Source organism: Trichomycterus rosablanca, chromosome 12, assembly GCF_030014385.1.
Source record: "Trichomycterus rosablanca isolate fTriRos1 chromosome 12, fTriRos1.hap1, whole genome shotgun sequence".
Lineage (NCBI taxonomy): Eukaryota > Metazoa > Chordata > Actinopteri > Siluriformes > Trichomycteridae > Trichomycterus > Trichomycterus rosablanca.
In genome coordinates, this window is record NC_085999.1 from 32,021,060 (window position 1) to 32,035,523 (window position 14,464).

At 39.9% G+C, this 14,464-nt stretch overlaps 1 protein-coding gene across 3 annotated transcripts; it reads left to right on the forward strand.

Annotated features, from left to right (window-relative positions):
* Positions 1-88: 88 nt before the first annotated feature.
* On the forward strand, positions 89-14,123 carry LOC134324179 (MOB-like protein phocein). 3 transcript variants are annotated; one of them, XM_063005876.1, is made up of 9 exons: positions 89-220; positions 2,579-2,740; positions 9,540-9,602; positions 9,726-9,826; positions 10,054-10,096; positions 10,316-10,402; positions 12,253-12,332; positions 12,599-12,710; positions 13,655-14,123. In XM_063005876.1, the coding sequence occupies exons 1-9, from the start codon at positions 218-220 to the stop codon at positions 13,784-13,786; spliced, it is 783 nt and encodes a 260-aa protein (XP_062861946.1). In that variant the 5' UTR covers positions 89-217; the 3' UTR covers positions 13,787-14,123. The 3 variants fall into 3 exon arrangements, with proteins under 3 accessions (XP_062861946.1, XP_062861944.1, XP_062861943.1); XM_063005873.1 differs by lacking the exons at positions 89-220; positions 2,579-2,740 and adding an exon at positions 7,760-7,828; XM_063005874.1 differs by lacking the exons at positions 9,540-9,602; positions 9,726-9,826; positions 10,054-10,096; ... (2 more) ...; positions 12,599-12,710; positions 13,655-14,123 and adding exons at positions 3,225-3,314; positions 3,436-3,624 and having other exon boundaries at positions 113-220.
* Positions 14,124-14,464: the final 341 nt, after the last annotated feature.

Below are 14,464 nucleotides of genomic sequence, written 5' to 3' on the forward strand. Positions count from 1 at the left end.
TCAGAACAGGAGGAGCCGACTCTTATCGCTAAGCTGAGTTAATTGATATGACTCACTGAAAAGAGCCGGAATGATCATCGCTAGCGCATGCGCGTTAGTCTTCTAGAGCCTTCTTCACGTGGTTCGATAAGCGTGTCTCCGGTACGAGTGGTTCAGTCTTTTCTCTACTGATTCATCCACACGCAAGATCTGCTGCTCTAAAACATCTACTGCAGACATGGTAAGATTAACTGTGCAAGTGTGCAGTTTATTAATTCAGCACGATTGTTAGGAGCTTTATGTATTAAATATAACGTAGACTGAAGGAGAACTTAGTTATTTTATGTATGAAGTAGGTGGGCCTGCAAGGTCATCATGTAAGAAGTGACAGCGTGACTGTTATATATGATGCAAACTCATCATCTGTTACCGACTACTTAATTCATCAGAGCATTTCTTTCTTTTTGCTTCAGGCTTTTGATCTGTGCATAGAGCTACAGTTTGTGCACTGTGTGCTGATCTGTAGCTGATCGATCTACATGCCTAATTTTACAATGTACAGTGCATCACATCAACTGCCTGAATCAGCTACTAAATGTTGTTTATTAATATAAATGTTAGACAGTGATCTCACTGCCTAGCAATGATCAAGCTAGCAGTGATCGATCACCTGTCACATGGTCAGTCAGTGTTCTAATATACTAGATTTATTAACTGACCTCAACTGTTAGCTCCTCTCCATGCCTGTTTTACCAGCAGGGTATCACATCCGGGTTTCTCTGCACACGTGAGTAAAGTCGAATCCCAAATTGCCAAGGACACTACATAGGGTTTAGGGTACATATGTGTTCAAATTCATTTGATCATTTACTCTTACTAACCACTTAATCCGGTAATCAGTGGGTGCGAGGCTGTAATACTCTCTGAACGGGGCACTACATAGGGTTTAGGGTACATATGTGATCATTCATTCTCACTAACCACTTTATCCAGTAATTAGTGTGTGCAAGGCTGGAATTCTCTCTGAACAGGGCACAATTTCATGGCAGAGACTCCTGCAGGAAATTTAGAGTAGCTATTCTTACCTTCTGCATGGTTTTGGTAAATGGAAGAAATCAGAATAGCTAAAGAAAACTCGTGGACGGGGAGAACATATAAAAAAAGTCTAAACTACATAAATTTTTTTTATATGGTTTTCTGTTTTGCAAAAATAATGCAAACTTGTGTAACAGGAAAGCACTGACGTTTTACAAAATGGGGCCTGGCTTCCATCCTTGGTCACTGTGTCAAGTTTGGTATATTCATCCTGTTGCTGTGGGTTTTCTCCCATCTCTCAAAATAAGAAACATTTATTGGTTGCTCTAAATTGGCCCTTGGTGTGAGTCAGGGAGTAAATGTGAGATGCCCTGCAATGGACTGGCGCTTTGGTTTTACATTGTATTACTGCATAGACAGTAGGGAAATAACTAAACTGTGCTGGACACTGCTACTGGAGCTGATGACTCCAGCCCTATGTAGTGCATATGCATGAGGAGTTTAAGCTAAAGCTGAGCTCTTTTTCGGCGTACTCCTAATTATTTATTTTGTCTTTATTACTGTTAATGCTTGTTGGCATTGCCTATAAGACCTATAAGAATGCTCAATATAACATTATATAGGACTTGTGTTGAAGTTGGCTCATTCTAAGTATGCTTTTACTATTGCATACTTATGATTTGTGATTATTTATAATATATGATTTACTATTTCATTCCTATGTTGCTTCATATAAAGATGAGTAATAAATGCTTTAACATTAGGGTATTCTGTGTCTCCCCTCCCCCTCTGCCCGTTTGTACTGTTCCAACTGGTTCATTCCAGTTTTTTGTCCAAAGATTTCATGTCTGCTTTGGGCTCAAGGGTTATCTTGGTGTTGCTGTCATTTGTCCTTTACTAAACATTTACAAAGCCTCTAAATCCTACCCCTCCTCCTATCATCCCCCACACCAGTGCCCTTGATTTCAGTCTCCCTCACACATGACCTTCACTCAAGGACATGGCCACATTTTTCAGATTACACCTGGTGTTTCAGATCTTTCATTCTTGGGCAGTTTGATTAGATTCCCTAAGATTTTTCTTGACGAGGATTATTACCATTGTTAATTTTTCAGATTCATACAGTCAGGAATTGATCTAATTAAAAATTTATCTTGGGTGTCTAATCTTAAGTCTGGGTTTTTGATAAGAGGCACAGTGTGGGTAATAAGTTCCACAAAAGGGACAGGGCACAGACATCAAGCTGTAAGCCAACAATGATGATAGTTGTAGCATAAAGCAGCATTTTTAAGCTGCAATGTGACATGTAGCATATAGTCGTGTGACATGTTTCAACACTTTTAAGCCATTTCCTACTGAGACCAAGTTTTGTTCACTTTTGAGGCCCATTAAAGCTGAAAATAAGAATCACAGCTTTAAAGGAATGTGGGATTTCTTCACATCATTTTGCAGTCTTTACTGTCCACTACTCGAGTTAATATTAAATACATCTGCGTGTTGCTTCATATTGTTTCACAACGCACCTTAATCTCACGTGACTGCTTTTCATCATCACCCCCTCCAGGCTAAAGCTTTCCTGAAATTTCTACCAATGTTTGACCGAGTTCTGGTGGAGCGGCTAGCAGCAGAGACAGTGACGAAAGGAGGCATCATGATTCCAGAAAAGTCCCAAGGCAAAGTGCTGCAGGCTACAGTAGTGGCTGTGGGACCTGGAACAACCAATAAGGTGATTCCCCCCCCCCCTTTACAGATTCTCTAAGCGTATGTTTTTTTGATACACAATATTAGATGATAAATCCAGACACTTTTACAGTAACTAAGCCGACGTTTTACTTTATTGCACATTTTAGTGCACAATTACTGAACATTTTCTAAATGTAACATTATGAAGGATGAAAGAAACTGTGCAGTAATTATACCAAACCTCACAGAAAAAAGCCAGAAAGTTCTAATAAGGATAAATACACTTGGGCGCTTGAGTGGTGCAGCAGTTTTATTACCAGGTTCGAATCTCAGGTTTTGGAATACAATGTCCAACAAACTCATGATCATTTCACATGTGTCCACCTGTCCAACTTTTGGTGTACATGGATCTTACCTATTTTAATGAAACTTGGGTTTTTGACAGAGGTGTCCAAATATTTGCCTAACTTGCACACTTTTTGTATGAGGATATCTTTAAAATTCATTGCCACTGTCTTTTTTTCCAGAATGGACAAGTAACGCCTGTCTGTGTGAAGGTTGGAGAAAAAGTTCTACTACCAGAGTATGGAGGCACAAAAGTTAATCTTGAGGATAAGGTATGTGTAATTTGCAATATCTGTTTTCATTGTAGTCATGATTGTTTACTTCTTAATCTTGTACTGATTTCTTGACACTTTTCTAAAGCTTGTTTTAATGTATTTATTTTTTCACTTGTAGGATTATTTCCTGTTCCGGGATGGAGATATTCTAGGCAAATATGTTGAGTAACGTGTTGTTGCTCATTGTAACTCTTGCCTTCTGAGATGAGTAGAGAAAGTGGTTTCATTTTTGTTTTCTTTTTTTATGTTGTTAATTGTAAATAAATATGATCATGCTTTGTTATATTAATAAAATAAGGTAGATGGAGTTTGAAGTTTTGTCTTGATTTCTTTGACACTTAGATTAACTGATTAACTGTAAGTCTAAGAATTCAGTGTAGGGTTAAGATTTAGTGTCGATCCTGACTAAAATCCAAATAACTCAAGACACCATTATTATTATTATTATTATTATAAAAGATATACAATAATAATTTGTGCACTGTGTGCAGTACACTAACTAACGAAAGACATTACAGATGTGAGTTAATATCCAATGTCAACATCACCAGTACTTGTTAGCTTAGTCGCTAGTGTTAGCTGCTAAGCTAATTGCAGTGATTTCTGTTTCTATAAGCACTCTGTATTAATAACTATCATATTAATATTGTAATTCATACATTTTGTAAGTAGCTGCTCTCAGTGGGGTTGTAGATAAATTCAGATGTTTAAAATGGTAAGATTTCATTGTTTCTGGGTGCTTTACTTTCTCACAATGCTACCATCATGGCGTATCACCACCAAGTTGTGTTCGCTGGGTGAATAAATATGTAAACCCCTATTACACCTATTTCTGTATGTACAAGGCACAGTATTTAACAATGTACAATCTTCTGTAAGAAATAAATTAAAAATTAAAAAATGTCATTAGTAATGAACTATTGAATCACTAATCCTACTCAGGATGAACATCATTCATTTTAATGCGTATTATAATGTTGCTTATTTATATTTAAATTAAATAATTTATTGCAGTTTCATATATGAAAATAATAATTTGTACTCCAAATCAAGAGTTTGTCTGTCAGAATGTTTGTGGTGTTTCTGCGCCATCATGTGGATCTTTGCTGAGGTAACTTGTCCAGTTGTTAGCTTGGATTAGCTCGACTTCCGGGGAAAGGAGGAGTAAATAAACATTAAACAATGTGGGTGCACCGCAACAGTGTCTGTGCAGGAGCTTAAATACTAAAGAAAATAAAATGTAACACGTTTACAAGTGGTGTTTTGAGCACTGAGACATATCGAATGTTTTACGAGAGGAGAAAGCAGAGAGTATACTTAGAGAGTACGTACTAGATTGGAGGAAGTATGCACTACTCTGCCGGTAAAAAAGTACATACTTCCAGTACAGAAGTATGCAGTATGCACACAACACTGCTACGCACTACATCCGCCATCTTTCCAACGTCAAGTGATGACGTGGGACGTGATGACGTAATATCACCATGGTTACAGACTCATTACAAACCCCGCTCGCCAAACTTTTGGATATTTATCGTGTTTTTGTTATTATTTCGCCTTTAAATTTTTTTATTTTATTTATCTTACTTACACTTGTAAAGAGAGGACCGCTATCTTTCTTGTTTCTTATTACGCTTCGAACGCCTACGCAGCTCCAGTTGCATTATGGGATACATTAACAGACCGCAAGTGTGCATCGCTTGCATACTCAAACATGGCTGCCCAATAAGTAGGTCATCCGGGTACTTCTCGCGTACCTCTCTGTGTATACTGTGTATTCGGACATACTAACCGCTCTCGCGTCCTCATTTCGCGTACTACTGAGTATGGAAGTATGCGATTCCGGACGCAGCCATGGTCTCTGCTTTCTTATAAAACGGGAGAGACGTACTGAATGTAGCGGAGAAAAAGTAAAACTAAAGTATCGATATTTGGATCGATCCACCCAACCCTACTAATAAGGTTAAACAGCCGTGTGAAGATGTCAATACCTAGCCTAGCCAACTAGTTCACAGCTGACATACTAACAACTTAATAACTCGTACGCCATAACTATTATCATTATGAATAATACACAATAAAGACTTGTGCACTGTGTGCAGTACACTTACCATATGAAAGACATTACAGCTGTGAGTTAACAAATGTCAACATCACCAATACTTGTTAGCTTAGTCGCTAGTGTTAGCTGCTAAGCTAATTGCAGTGATTTTTGTTTCTATATGCACTCTGTATTAATAACTCTTTATCATATTAATATTGTAATTCATACATTTTTTGTAAGTAGCTCCTGTAGATAAATCCAGATGTTTAAAGTGGTCAGATTTATTGTTTCTGGGTGCTTTATTTTCTCATCATGGCGTATCACCACCAAGCGGCTAACTCATACCACGTAGTTGTGTATGCTGGGTGAATAAATATGTAAACGTTTTAATAGTGTCCGAATATACAGAGGTTGGACAAAATAACTGAAACACCTGTCATTTTAGTGTGGGAGGTTTCATGGCTAAATTGGACCAGTCTGGTGGCCAATCTTCATTAATTGCACATTGCACCAGTAAGAGCAGAGTGTGAAGGTTCAATTAGCAGGGTAAGAGCACAGTTTTGCTCAAAATATTGCAATGCACACAACATTATGGGTGACATACCAGAGTTCAAAAGAGGACAAATTGTTGGTGCACGTCTTGCTGGCGCATCTGTGACCAAGACAGCAAGTCTTTGTGGTGTATCAAGAGCCACGGTATCCAGGGTAATGTCAGCATACCACCAAAAAGGACAAACCACATCCAACAGGATTAACTGTGGACGCAAGAGGAAGCCGTCTGAAAGGGATGTTCGGGTGCTAACCCGGATTGTATCCAAAAAACATAAAACCACGGCTGCCCAAATCACGGCAGAATTAAATGTGCACCTCAACTCTCCTGTTTCCACCAGAACTGTCCGTCGGGAGCTCCACAGGGTCAATATACACGGCCGGGCTGCTATAGCCAAACCTTTGGTCACTCGTGCCAATGCCAAACGTCGGTTTCAATGGTGCAAGGAGCGCAAATCTTGGGCTGTGGACAATGTGAAACATGTATTGTTCTCTGATGAGTCCACCTTTACTGTTTTCCCCACATCCGGGAGAGTTACGGTGTGGAGAAGCCCCAAAGAAGCGTACCACCCAGACTGTTGCATGCCCAGAGTGAAGCATGGGGGTGGATCAGTGATGGTTTGGGCTGCCATATCATGGCATTCCCTTGGCCCAATACTTGTGCTAGATTAGCGCGTCACTGCCAAGGACTACCGAACCATTCTGGAGGACCATGTGCATCCAATGGCGGTGCCGTGTATCAGGATGACAATGCACCAATACACACAGCAAGACTGGTGAAAGATTGGTTTGATGAACATGAAAGTGAAGTTGAACATCTCCCATGGCCTGCACAGTCACCAGATCTAAATATTATTGAGCCACTTTGGGGTGTTTTGGAGAAGCGAGTCAGGAAACGTTTTCCTCCACCAGCATCACGTAGTGACCTGGCCACTATCCTGCAAGAAGAATGGCTTAAAATCCCTCTGACCACTGTGCAGGACTTGTATATGTCATTTCCAAGACGAATTGACGCTGTATTGGCCGCAAAAGGAGGCCCTACACCAGCCCCGGTTCTGGACTGCTTTGCTTGGGGGGGCAAAGACACAATTTGGGGGGGCAAAGACACAATTTGGGGGGGCAATGCCCCCCTCAGCCCCCCCTAGCCCCGGTTCTGGACTGCTTTGCTTGGGGGGGCAAAGACACAATTTGGGGGGGCAATGCCCCCCTCAGCCCCCCCCTAGCGCCGGCCCTGCCCTACACCATACTAATAAATTATTGTGGTCTAAAACCAGGTGTTTCAGTTATTTTGTCCAACCCCTGTATGTGTCCTTGTTAATTAAAAAAAAAAAAAAAAAAACAGATGCTATTGTTTACATTTATAAGCACAAAGTCAAAAGAAAACAGTACTTACTCATCAAAACTCAAAAGCACACTATCACACTTACACTATCATTTACATAAAATTGCCTCTGTTTCTGTATGTGCAAAGCAAAGTATTCAAAAACTTATAGTCTTTCAATGCCTACCAATGTACTGATGTCTGTTCAACATGGTGGTACCACAACAAAACACAGCAGAGCAGGAGGGAGGAGTAAGGTGAGCATGTAAGATGTGAGAGGAGTGGAGTCTGTACAGACATGGTTTCTACTTTCTCATGAAACAGGTGAAACGCACTGAATGTAGCGGAGAAAAAGTAAAATCTAAGTCTGGATCCCGTCACACTAGTATCGATCCTATTCCAATACCAACGCTGGTATCGATACTTGGATCGATCCGCCCACGCCCACTGTGCAGTGAGTCGTTTGTTGAGAGCTTGCAGTACCAGACTGGTCCGCTAGAGGCGCTCACACTGTTTCTCTATTATAAACTGGTCGAGATGGTCATGGCGGAGGGCACAACTGTTCTGAGGAGGAACAGACCGGGTACTAAGGTTAAGGTACAGACACTACGATGTTTTATTTAGCTGATTGGGTCAATTAAGAGACCTGTTTGTGGCCACATATTTTATATCCCAATAAAGTTAAACTTAACTAAATAGTTCCGTTTAGAATGAATATGGCTATCTGGCTAGCTGACGTTAGCCTGCTAGTCTGGTGGTGTGGGATTTTGGGCTGAAAACAGATTAAACTGGTGTCACTCTGTTTCCAAGTTGTGTTATGGATAAATGTAAATATAATACATTTAAAATCATTGGTAGTCCTACTTTAATATTAGAACACTCCAACAATAACGTTTCTTGTTGCATAGCTAACTGAGAACGAGCTAAATATAAACAAACGCCTGCTAGCAGCGATCAGTGCCACATACACTATTGAACAGGCTGGTGTCTTACTGTTTTGGCTCATTAGGTCCATTCGTACCATACTGGGCTTAACTAGTAAATAATCTACATTATGCTGGAACCCCTTTGTATAACTGTTGCATAACATCGAACATACAGAAATATCAATAGATAAGTATTGGCAGTAACATGGTGGAGCGTTTTGTGGCAGTGTGGGCCTGATCTAGGATTTAGCTTTAAAAAAAATAACTAAAACAGTTCATCAAACAGTTTATATTTCTTTGTCTGTTGAGTATTATATAGAAATGTATGTGTGACAAGTAAACCTTCAATTTAATAGAACAGTGCAAAGAACAATCTAAGGTAGTCAAATAATAAGAAAAGATAAGATAATCCTTTATTAGTCCCACAGTGGGGAAATTCACATTGTTGCAGCAGTGAAGGGATTGTACAGCACTCAGTACAAAAGATAGACAGTAAGAAGTACAATGTATAATAATAATAATAATAAAAAAGTCAGGAAAAACATTTACAAATAATTGCACATGGGATAAAACACATTGTACATTGTAATAATTTTACATGGGGAAAAAAGTTGCACATAGTTATGAATAAATTAAAATGTGTGTGTGATCTGTCTGGAACAGTGCTGGTTATATAATCTAACAGCAGCAGGAAGGAAGGACCTGGGGTACCGCTCCTGCCCACATTTGGGGTGAAGCAGCCTGTTGCTGAAGGAGCTGCCCAGTGCTGCCAGAGTCTCATGCATGGGGTGGGAGTCATTCTCCAGCATGGATGCCAGCTTGGCTAACATCCTTCTGTCTCCCACCACCTGCACTGGGTCTAAGGGGCTCCCCAGGACAGAGCCGGCCCTCTTAATGAGTTTGTTTAGTCTCTTCCTGTCCGCTGTAGAGATTCTGCTATTTAATCTATTCCAGGATAGCACTGTCTGCTCCAAAAGCCTCTTCTTAGGCTTGGTAAAGGAGACTTGGTTATTGTTTGGTGAGATAAAAGCAAATCCCAGTTGTATGTTCATAAAATCTAGTGGTACATTTATTATAGAACAGTTCAAGCTGTCATAGAAGAAAAACAAAACTGATGTGATATTATCATTTTAATAAAGGTCAAATGGTTTTAAATTTCATGTCTGTGGATTGGGTGGCTGCAACTTTTAGTTTGTCTGGATTCGCTTTGAAAAAAGGCAAAATTGTACAGTGTTTTTGCAAATCACTAAGATTTCAGAAACTGTATTCGTTTGTGAACTTGTGTTTACTGGTTGTACTGGAGGCTGTCATCGAAAACAGCATATGTACAGCATATCTCATGTTGGAACCTTTCTTTGCATTTACTTTTTTTCTTATTTCAGGATTTCTACAATTGGCCTGATGAGTCATTTGAGGAGATGGACAGCACTCTGGCAGTGCAACAGGTGAGGAAAATTATTAACAAAAGTACTTCTAGTTTTTAGTCTACATACGTAGCTTTACGCTGCCTTTTACATCAGTATTACGATTTAACAAGCAGGTAACATTCTCTTTTGTTACCTTCTTAGTATATTCAGCAAAACATTCGCTCAGACTGCTCCAACATAGAAAAGATCCTGGAGCCTCCAGAGGGACAGGATGAGGGAGTATGGAAGTATGAACATCTCAGGTATACTCCTCTTCTAATTATTTTGATATTAAAAGTAATATTTGACTACTAGAGTATGACAACTAATTTAAGGATGTGTTGAGATGTTTGGCTGTGTGTGGCCATCTCTAGTAAATGGGCAAATCTTACTCTGTTCCATAAAACAGTGTATTTGGTTGATGGCCTAGTGCTCGGCTCTGTGACCTTGCTTAATGGCATTGTCTTTGTTTTTTTTTTCATTTCCATAGGCAATTTTGTTTGGAACTTAATGGCTTGGCAGTTAAACTACAGGTAAATCAGTTTCTAATGAATAATCTTATTCAAAAAGTGTCTGTACTCTAGTGTCTAGTGCACAGAGCTTATTTATCCTAAATCTCTAATGATAATTCCTACAGTATAGTTGGAATTTTGTTTGTACCCAGGTATGCTGCACAGTTAATGGTAAACTGCTTTTTTCCTGAGTAAAAAGTCCTCAATTCTGTTGCTTTTTCCTGTTCTTTGTGCTGGCAGAGTGAGTGCCATCCTGACACGTGTACCCAGATGACTGCCACTGAGCAGTGGATTTTCCTGTGCGCTGCCCACAAAACTCCAAAAGAAGTGAGTGTAATACAGTCATGGCCAAAAGTGTTGGCACCCCTGAATTTTTTCCAGAAAGTGAAGTATTCCTCCTAGAAAATTATTGCAATTACACATGTTTTGTTATACACATGTTTATTTCCTTTGTGTGTATTGGAACAACACAAAAAAGCAGAGAACAAAAGGCAAATTTGACATAATTTCACAGAAAACTCCAAAAATGGGCCGGACAAAATTATTGGCACCCTTTCAAAATTGTGGGTAAATAACTTTGTTTCAAGCATGTGATGCTCGTTTAAACTCACCTGTGGCAAGTAACAGGTGTGGGCAATATAAAAATCACACCTAAAACCAAATTAAAAGGAGAGAAGTTGACTCAGTCTTTGCATTGTGTGTCTGTGTGTGCCACACTAAGAATGGAGAACAGAAAGAGGAGAAGAGAACTGTCTGAGGACTTGAGAACCAAAATTGTGGAAAAATATCAACAATCTCAAGGTTACAAGTCCATCTCCAGAGATCTTGATGTTTCTTTGTCCACGGTGCGCAACATAATCAAGAAGTTTACAACCCATGGCACTGTAGCTAATCTCCCTGGACGTGGACGGAAGAGAAAAATTGATGAAAGGTTGCAACGCAGGATAGTCCGGATGGTGGATAAGCAGCCCCAATCAAGTTCCAAAGAAATTCAAGCTGTCCTGCAGGCTCAGGGTGCATCAGTGTCAGCGCGAACTATCCGTCGACATTTGAATGAAATGAAACGCTATGGCAGAAGACCCAGGAGGACCCCACTGCTGACACAGAGACATAAAAAAGCTAGACTGCAGTTTGCCAAAATGTACGTGAGTAAGCCAAAATCCTTCTTGGAAAACGTCTTGTGGACAGATGAGACCAAGATACAGCTTTTTGGTAAAGCACATCATTCTACTGTTTACCGAAAACGGAATGAGGCCTACAAAGAAAAGAACACAGTACCTACAGTCAAATATGGTGGAGGTTCAAAGATGTTTTGGGGTTGTTTTGCTGCCTCTGGCCCTGGGTGCCTTGACTGTGTGCAAGGCATCATGAAATCTGAAGATTACCAAAGGATTTTGGGTCGCAATGTAGGGCGCAGTGTCAGAAAGCTGGGTTTGTGTCCTAGGTCATGGGTCTTCCAGCAGGACAATGACCCCAAACATACTTCAAAAAGCACCCAGAAATGGATGGAAACAAAGCGCTGGAGAGTTCTGAAGTGGCCAGCAATGAGTCCGGATCTAAATCCCATTGAACACCTGTGGAGAGATCTTAAAATTGCTGTTGGGAGAAGGCACCCTTCAAATATGAGAGACCTGGAGCAGTTTGCAAAAGAAGAGTGGTCCAGAATTCCAGTTGAGAGGTGTAAGAAGCTTGTTGATGGTTATAGGAAGCGATTGATTTCAGTTATTTTTTCCAAAGCGTGTGCAACCAAATATTAAGTTGAGGGTGCCAATAATTTTGTCCGGCCCATTTTTGGAGTTTTGGAGTTGAAATTATGTCAAATTTGCCTTTTCTTCTCTGCTTTTTTGTGTTGTTCCAATACACACAAAGGAAATAAACATGTGTATAACAAAATGTGTAATTGCAATAATTTTCTGGGAGAAATACTTCCTTTTCTGGAAAAATTTCAGGGGTGCCAACACTTTCGGCCATGACTGTATGTGCCCGTTTATCTCAGCTATGCACTTTTTTTTTCTGTTGAGAGTGAATTGCTTGGTCCCACCATTCATGCCCTTAGAGCTTTTAGTGTCTTTTAAGACCCATAGACAAGCCTGTGATGTTATCTCGAATTAGTGTATTGCAGCCTGTTGCCTTGATGTGTTTCTAACATTTTCTCATGCACTTTTTTGTGCATTTAGTGTCCTGCCATTGACTACACACGACACACTTTGGATGGAGCAGCGTGCCTTCTTAACAGCAATAAGTATTTCCCTAGTCGGTGAGTGCTTCTATGTGAGTGTTTTAAAAAGAACTTGCATACAAAGTAGTGCTTAAACGTGTGTGCTTTTGGATTCCTGAATGGGTGCAGGATACATCCAGTTTTGTTTGAGATTTTTGGATTTGTTTGTAGATAAACAGTTAATGTAAAAGTTATTACATTTCTTAATGTAATAACTTAATGACACGGCACTGAGCTGACATGTTTGTATATTCACAGTATACAATGTGACACTGCTAAATACTGACTCACTGCTCTTTGTACAGTGTCAGCATTAAGGAGTCATCAGTAGCAAAGCTGGGATCAGTTTGTCGTCGTATCTACAGGATCTTCTCTCACGCTTACTTTCATCATCGCCAGATATTCGACACGTATGAGGTCTGTAAGCGTTTATCTGCCCTCATGTTTTCCTTAAGGTGCAACAGTGAACACCGATCAGCCATAACATTAAAACCACCTCCTTGTTTCTACACTCACTGTCCATTTTATCAGCTCCACTTACCATATAGAAGCACTTTGTAGTTCTACAATTACTGACTGTAGTCCATCTGTTTCTCTGCATACTTTTTTTAGCCACCTTTCACCCTATTCTTTAATGATCAGGACTACCACAGAGCAGGTATTATTTAGGTGGTGGATCATTCTTAGCACTGCAGTGACAATGACATGGTGGTGGTGTGTTAGTGTGTGTTGTGCTGGTATGAGTGAATCAGACATCAGTCTCTGACTTTACATCTACAAGGTGGACCAACTAGGTAGGAGTGTCTAATAGAGTGGACAGTGACTGCTGCTGTGTCTGATCCACTCATACCAGCACAACACACACTAACACACCACCACCACCATGTCAGTGTCACTGCAGTGCTGACAATGATCCAACACCTAAATAATACCTGCTCTGTAGTGGTCCTGGGAGAAAATACATGGACTACAGTCAGTAATTGTAGAACTACAAAGTGCTTGTATATGGTAAGTGGAGCTGATAAAATGGACAGCGAGTGTAGAAACAAGGAGGTGGTTTTAATGTTATGGCTGATCGGTGTATAATGCTTGGATTTTTATGTTGAAAATTTGGGTGAGTTCCATTAGAGCATGGATTATAGGCTACTTGCAGATGGCAAAAATGTGCACATTGACATCATTTCAACATGTTTCAGGAACTTCACTGGTAAAAAATAAATGAAACACCACCCTTGCCTCACTTTTTTTCCCCACATTTTAGCAAATACTAAAGATTTAGGAATGTAACATAATTGCATGTTAATTATAACTGAATCTCAGCTCAGCCCCTGAAACGTATCTCTTTCCTGTTTCATTTGCAGAACGAGACGTTCTTGTGTCACCGCTTCACACGCTTCGTGATGAAGTACAACCTGATGTCTAAGGACAACTTGATTGTACCCATCCTGGAAGAGGAGGGTCAGAGCAGCTCTACAGCAGAGAGTGAAGCCTGACTTCTGGCTAACTCACAACTCCACTCAATAGTGCTGCAGACTGACCCAAACTGGAATTCACATCCACACAGCTCACTCAGGCCTGTAGACTCCAAGCCCCTGGGTTTTTCCACTCGCTTGTACATATGCTTTACTCGTCAAGTCCCAGCTTTAGAATTATACAGACCTGTTAGCCGTCACTCTCTCCATTTCCTTTTACCACCCTGTATAAACACATGATGGTTACCTCGTTGTTACTGTTAAGCGATTGTGTGGGTGGAGGTGTCCCACTCACTTTGTAAAAGTCTCTAGGTAATATATTTTAATTATGTCTGATAATAAAACACCTCATTCCCAATATTGTGCCTTCTAATGTTTTATCACAATCACTAACTTTTTTTTGTTTCTAAAGTGACTAAATGCAGTTCACACATGCACCTTTACTCTGACATTTGAAGGTTATTTGTTATCCATTAATATAACACAAAGGGCATTGGAAAAGCTGACTGATCTGTTCAGCCAACCATAACAAAGTGATGAGGGCATAGTGACATCATGTGATTAAATGTGTAAAAGCTTTCAAGCTGCTAAATATTTCTTTTAATATAAATATTAATATTTCTTTCAAGCTGCAATATTACTATTTCACTGGATTTTTTTTCCACTTCAGCTCCCAATTTAGTCAATTCCAATTGCCGA

Coding starts and splice junctions, on each gene's coding strand:
- LOC134324179 (XM_063005876.1), top strand. Junction 2,741..9,539: donor GACCTGGAACAACCAATAAG/GTGATTCCCCCC, acceptor TTCTTATTTCAG/GATTTCTACAATTGGCCTGA. Junction 10,403..12,252: donor CCCACAAAACTCCAAAAGAA/GTGAGTGTAATA, acceptor TTGTGCATTTAG/TGTCCTGCCATTGACTACAC.